This window comes from Salvelinus sp. IW2-2015, linkage group LG20 (assembly GCF_002910315.2).
Source record: "Salvelinus sp. IW2-2015 linkage group LG20, ASM291031v2, whole genome shotgun sequence".
Classification (NCBI taxonomy): Eukaryota; Metazoa; Chordata; class Actinopteri; order Salmoniformes; family Salmonidae; genus Salvelinus; species Salvelinus sp. IW2-2015.
The window spans coordinates 61343837-61350532 of NC_036860.1; the positions used below are offsets into that span (position 1 = coordinate 61343837).

General features: G+C 41.9%; 1 protein-coding gene across 1 annotated transcript; it reads right to left on the reverse strand.

Annotated features, from left to right (window-relative positions):
• Positions 1 to 900: 900 nt before the first annotated feature.
• On the reverse strand, positions 901 to 5474 carry LOC111980041 (zinc finger protein 572-like). The gene is made up of 2 exons (XM_024010715.2): positions 5212 to 5474; positions 901 to 1993 (listed from the first exon to the last, which is right to left on the reverse strand). Exons 1-2 carry the CDS (start codon positions 5381 to 5383, stop codon positions 1053 to 1055), a joined length of 1113 nt encoding a protein of 370 aa, XP_023866483.1. The 5' UTR covers positions 5384 to 5474; the 3' UTR covers positions 901 to 1052.
• Between the last annotated feature and the right edge of the window lie 1222 nt (positions 5475 to 6696).

Genomic DNA, 6696 nt, shown 5'->3' on the forward strand with positions numbered 1-6696 from the left:
AAGAGGCGGAACAATTGTTATCGATCAATAATGACAAACCTCCTGGCATTGACAACTTAGATGGAAAGCTGACCTGCCACTGTCATTAAACAAATCCTGTGTCCATGTCTGCTGATGATTCAACCCTATACGGGCCAGCAACCACAGCTAGTGAAATCACTGCAACCCTAAACAAAGAGTTGGTCAGTTTTAGAATGGGACGCCAGTAATAAACTGGTCCTGAAAATCTCAAACTAAGAGCATTGTATTTGGTACAAATCATTCCGTAAGTTCTAGACCTCAGCTGAAACTGGTAATGAATGGTTTGGCTGTTGAGCAGACTAAATTATTTGGTGTTATCTTAATATTGTAAATTGTCATGGTCAAAACATATTGATTCAATGGTTGTAAAGATGGGGAGAGGTCTCTCCGTGATAAAAAGATGCTCTGCTTTTTGACACCGCCATCCCCTAAGCAATAATATGCATGCTAGTCTCTCTTGGCTAAGTGTTGAGGAAAAACTGACTGCATCGCTTCTCGTTTTTATAAACAAACACCAATGTGTTCGAAATTACAAATTGTTTGCATAATCAACTTACACACAGCACTTACCCCACCAGACATATTTTCACAGTCCCCAGGTCCAGAACAAATTCAAGGAAACTTACAGTATTATACAGAGCTATGATTGCATGGAACACCCTTCCATCTCATATAGGGCAAGTGAACAGCAAACCTGGTTTCAAAAAACAAACCAACACCTCACGGCACAACGCCTCTCCCCCATGTGACCTACTTGTTGCGTGTATGTACTGACATGTATGTGGAACTGTGCAACCACACACACACACACACACACACACACACACACACACACACACACACACACACACACACACACACACACACACACACCACACACACACACACACACACACACTACATGCTTAATTTTTAAGTGTAAAGTTTTTTGTCTGTAATGTCTTTTTCGTTATGTGTTGGACCCCAGTAAGACTAGCTGTCGCCATTGGCGTCGGCGAATGGCGATCCTAATAAAAAAAGGCATCTTTCTTCTACCTCCCTCGGGTGTGAGTTCTGAGGTGTCCCTTGATATGGCTGGACTGACTGAATCCTTTCCCACAGACAGGACAGGAGTAGGGTTTCTCCCCCGTGTGGACCCTCAGGTGGGTCTTCAGATGGYCWGACRGGRTGAAGCGTTTASCACACACGTGGCAACGGTACGGTCTCTCTCCAGTGTGYATGCGRTGGTGCTCCRTMAACCTSCCTGAGTAGCTGAAACTCTTGCCACACACACCACAGTGGAAGGGCTTKTCKTTAVTGTGAGAACYCAMGTGGACCTTGAGGTAACTGGTAGAGGTGAATGACTTCCAACAYACTGTGCAGAGGATTTGCCTGTGACTAGTGTCACCACTGTGTGGTACTGTGTGGGATAGCATGTGTGCCTCCAGTTGGGAAAGCTCACAGAACACGGCWCCACACTGAGTACATGAGTGTGTCTGMGTGTCCTCTGGTCTCCTTTCTGGATCTCTCGAAACATCAGTAACACTGTCAGTGTTCTCACTCTGTGTTCTAGAACAGTCTGGATTTACTGCAGAGAGYGGCTGAGACTGAGGGGAGTCACTGGTTGGTTCTGATAGTGATACTCCATAGCCCTCYCCATCAGGTTCGGTTTTGATCTGTCCAGTTGTGTTGGTCAGTAGAGAGTKRRTCTCTCTGTTCTCCACAGTTTGGGGAAGWTGTGTGGYCTGAGATGGCTCCTGATCACAGTCACTTTTCACACAGGGAGGAATGATTATGGAGTCTTCTTTGGTATCAGCCTCCGGCCCTTGAATCTCCTCTACCTCCCGACGAGTCCTGAGTTCACCCTGTTCCTGTTTAATCTGTGTGGGCTCTGTGTCCTCCTGCCCAAGACTGGGGCTCCACTCCTGCTCACAGCGCTGTTGCCCAGGGGGAGTTTGCTGCTCTGAGACCCAAGAGAGAATGGGCTGAGGAGCTGTGGGAAAGAAGACAATTTACATCAATGAAAGTAATGACAGCTGTTGACGCTTGATTGGCAAGACCACCATTGAGTTAGCTAGCTTGTTCTGGGAATGACATACCTATGTCTCTGGCTGAATCCCATATCACCCCTTCCCCTTCCCCATCCATCCATTTGCGCATTCACACGTGCCTCTGCCATACACACAAGTGTACCAAAGCTGAGGGAGTGAAATTTATGGAGGGTGTAGTGCAGCGTTTCCCAAACTAGAGGTCGCGAAAGAAACTGACAAGTTGAAATACTATCAAAAGTACTGTCAGACTGATTTGTAATAGACTGTCATATCCCCAATTTAAAAAGGTAAACATTGGCCGTTGATTACATCACTCTCTTTTTTATATACATTGTGTGGTCGCGGAAAAGTGTTGATCAAATTGGGGTCGCAGGCCAAAAGTTTYGGAACCTCTGGTGTAGGAGCTAATTAGACCCTCCGATAACCACCTGGATCAAGCCACGGCACTGCATTATTTGAGTGGGTTGTAKCAGCGCATAGGCGGCCAGTGAGTTTGAAGTTAAGGGAAGCTAATTGTCACCATTAAAAATGCGCCTTTTATAATAATGCATTCCATACATCATCGCATTTGCAAACTTATGTTAGTTTGCCTGCTATTCCTTATGTGATGAAAAGATTGGATAGCCATAATTTTGGCTCATAATATAACTCAAACACAAAAAAAAGCATGGCTGACCGCGTAGAGTAGGGCACCATCGGAGAGCATTGGCCATATCCCCGATGAGCGCACACATTCACTCTATCATTGTTGGGTCAGTGCCACTTGAATGTTTATTTTTGGATAATCATTTCCTCCTCTATGGTAGATGGATGTCATTGTATTTCCCCTTCTTGTAGGCCTATTATATGAATCAGACAATGCTGTTAGCAGAGTAGGCTATCCTGAACCTTTTGTTGTATAAAATAATATTCTGCTAATGTCTCCAGTCATATAAAGCGTAGTAGAATGGCATGAAATTTGTTTATAAAAATGCCTGATTTTTCCAGTTGAAAGGAGAAGAAACGTATCTGATATAGCTTATAGACAATCCAATAATGTAGGCTATACTGTTCGCTCAATTAAGTTGAAAATTTTTATGACTAAAATACAGTCTTTTCATGATCTTCTCCTTACAGCAATAGCCATTTGCTTTCCAAACTTTTTTTCCCGGGATTGTAGGGTTGTCCCCGACTTTAAAAAAAAATCTTTGCCAACCGAGAGTTCTGTTCTTCAACCAATCGATTGTTCAGATTTTTTTTTATCACATGCACGTGACCAATAGGGCCTGACCTATAGCATATCATAATCACATCAATAAATTGGTTATAACAAACTCTGAACACCGTAACACATCACAGCAAAATGGATGCAGAGGAGGTGACAAACTCGAAACGGGGAATGTTTACTGGTTGCTAAGGAGGAAAAGGGGAAGTCATATGTGTGGAATAAATTTGAGTAGTTGTGGAAAATACTGGAGATCAATAAAAATAAGGTAAGGAGCAAGTGCTGTGTGCATATGTGTCAAACAGGTGCTGTTAGATTACAATGTAATTTTTCTGACCGTTTGGAAACAATGAAAACAACAGTAAATAAATACGAAGAGTACCAGAGAGTATGTAAAAAAAAATACTGTTTAAGCCTTTATTACAGCAAAGACTAAAACGAGTCGCATGCATTCGTGAATGCAGTTGCCGACATGGAGCGGTTTATTTATTGTTTATGCTAATTATTTAAGGGACGCTATATTTTGTTTTAAAGCAAAAATGCTTGATTGCATTTAAAATCATGAATGACTCGTATGCTGTGTAATGACATTAACTAATTAATGATTGCTTGATACAGTARCCTWTATACAGTGCATTCGGAAAGTATTCAGACCATGACTTTTTCCACATTTTGTTACTTTACAGCCTAAATCTAAAATGTATTAAATTGTATTTTTCCTCAATTTAGACTTGAGAGAATGTAAATGCACAGTTAGGGATGTCTGTAGAGGTGCTATCTTTATCAGCATCATGAAAGCTGATATTTCAACCACATAAAACATGCATCCAAGCCAAACTGAAATTTTATCAGAAACATGTGGTGTCATTTTCATAGCTTTCCATTTCCTTACAACCGTAAAACTGATGTCATTTTAGTAATGTTACAAAACCTGTCCCGTTTTTTGTTGAGTTATTGCATTTTCTCACCGGTGCCTAAACGTCTTTGCTCCACAAAAGAAGCAGAGATTAAAGAGAACTTTACCGACGTCAACTAGATTAAAGCATTAAATCTATCACTTGATGACATTCTGGTGAGCAAGGGTTTATTTAGTCTTATAGGGCAACATATAATGARAGAAGAGAAGCCGCATGTATCTAATTACAGACAGCTCACTAACACATCAAGAYCTTGGGACTATAAGGTTATATCTGCAAGATGATGATTCTGAGATAATTGGCTTTAAAAGTTCCAAACCCTCATTGGTTTAAATGGTGTCGGCTATTTTTATATTTTATTATTTTAAGCTTATCAACATGGATTGGGGTATTTAGAGTACTATATAGGTAGAGACCATTGAACAGAACAAGGCTATGTCAACTCATTTTTGACAAAAATGCAGAAAGAACTTTGTCCCAAACTCTCGAAATAGCCTACCAAAATGTTGGAAATTGTAAGAAGAAACATATCTGAATTAGGCCCAAGAAATCCTGCACCCCCGTCAACAAATTGTTCCGCTGTCTCCAACTTACCATATTCGGAGAATGATTTTGTACCCTATTTGCAGATAATCGTTTTTAAAAACTCAAAAAGCAGTATTAGCAGTATGCAAATCAGGGAGCCAAATAAACGGCTCTTTCACCGACGCGATTCCCAACGTTCACCAAAAAGAGCCGTTCACTAGTGGGAACTCCGCTATTTCGCGCTGATGAAAGATAAGAGCCATATGTATCGAAAGCAATGATTATTGAAGTTTRTAAACGTTAAAACACAGCGTCGGGATTGTAGTTCACGTGAGGTAGTCGTGGGGGAAGCTAATGGCTGAAACTATAGAAGGCAGAATGCTACGTTTGAGAGCTAGGCATCCACCGTCTTTCTGCCCCACAGAGTCAACTATTGTAGAAAACAATGTAACTTTTCCAGCTATTTAGCTAATTCGTGTAAATGAGAAGTACAGTAATCTAGCTAACTACATACCCGGTAGGACCGGTGTGATCAAGTGTTGTTTCAGGTATTGGTTCTCTCTCTTTGTCCGGGCTATTTCTTCCTGATACTCGGAAATCGTGTCTCCGACCACTCCAAGTATCTCCTCGGCAGCTTGCATCAAACGCTCAGTTAGATACACATTCAGATATTGTAATTTAGTCATCGTTGGACGATTATAAGGGGCAAAATATCTTTCCCGAAATACACGCAGCTAGCTAGGGCTTGTTGTCAAACGTGAACGCTGTGCGCACGGAAGTGACGTCGGCACTCTAGTCACATTCACCATAGGAACGTCAAATTAATTTTTCGTCTCTGTCACAGTGAACAGACACAATCACACAGGAAGAATGGGACAGATTGATRATCTTCTTGGGCAGCTGCTGAATTTTCCTGTATGTGGTTACTGATAGGGGACACACACATTCCTAAGGACTTTCTCTCTCTGAATACAATCAGTAAAGCATTCATTATTACAGTTAGTGCTTTGCAGTATAATGAGGGTTTTTTATTATTTTTATTAATGGATACTTAATTTATTCAAAATAACCATTACTAGTATTGATTAATCATATCAATAGGAATGTTTTGATAACAATGCACTACTGACCATTACCTCATCCATGCAACGTTTTGCTGACACTAATTACAGTCTAATGCACAGTTTACATCGTGACGCATTTCATTACACTGTTTGTCATTATCACGGAGTCTTAGKCGCCGTTAGTGTGCTACTGCAGCCTGCATTCGGGGCGTTCCCATTGGTTCCTTCATGAACACCCCCCTCGAGCAACCCATTGGTTACAGCATGAACGCCCCCCATCTCGAGCAGAACATTTCATCAGAGTTTCATACCGTACTATCTTTGTCTTCATACTTGTGACACTTTTGAATGTGGGTCCTTCGCTCCTACCTGCCAAACACCTGTCCTCGCGTCATTAACAGAACTGCGGGAAAACAGTGCCCGTCAGGCGGGGACAAAGGACACTATCATGTACAGCTGGTTAGCTATCTACTGTTGTCGCCCCTGACCCTTCTTCCGTGGGGTTTATTGGCGGCTAGCATCCAATGTTATTGTGCATTAATGCCACCTACTGTACTGGATCGCTCGTGCCTTCCGCCTGTCCTAGCTTAAAATGTACCAATAGAAGTATAACGAGGGGTTTCTGCAGATGCCACAATTGCACCCTTCTCTGCCCCGCTACTGAACGGACAACTGTAGTGTTTGTAACGCAAGGTGGAGGAGAGCCTGTCTCATAAGAGACCAGATTTATTTCGGGAGGCTGCAAAGCAGCTAGCTCGCTAAAAGCAATTTAATCAATTTTAGAATAAGGCTGTAACGTAACAACATTTTGAAAAAGTCAAGGGGTCTGAATATTTTCCGAATGCACAGTAGCTAGCTTAAAGCTAGGCTGAAGATACTGTATCTTCAACCAAGCCTAGCTTTTAGCTAGCTAGCTGCTCTACATTGCAAGCTAG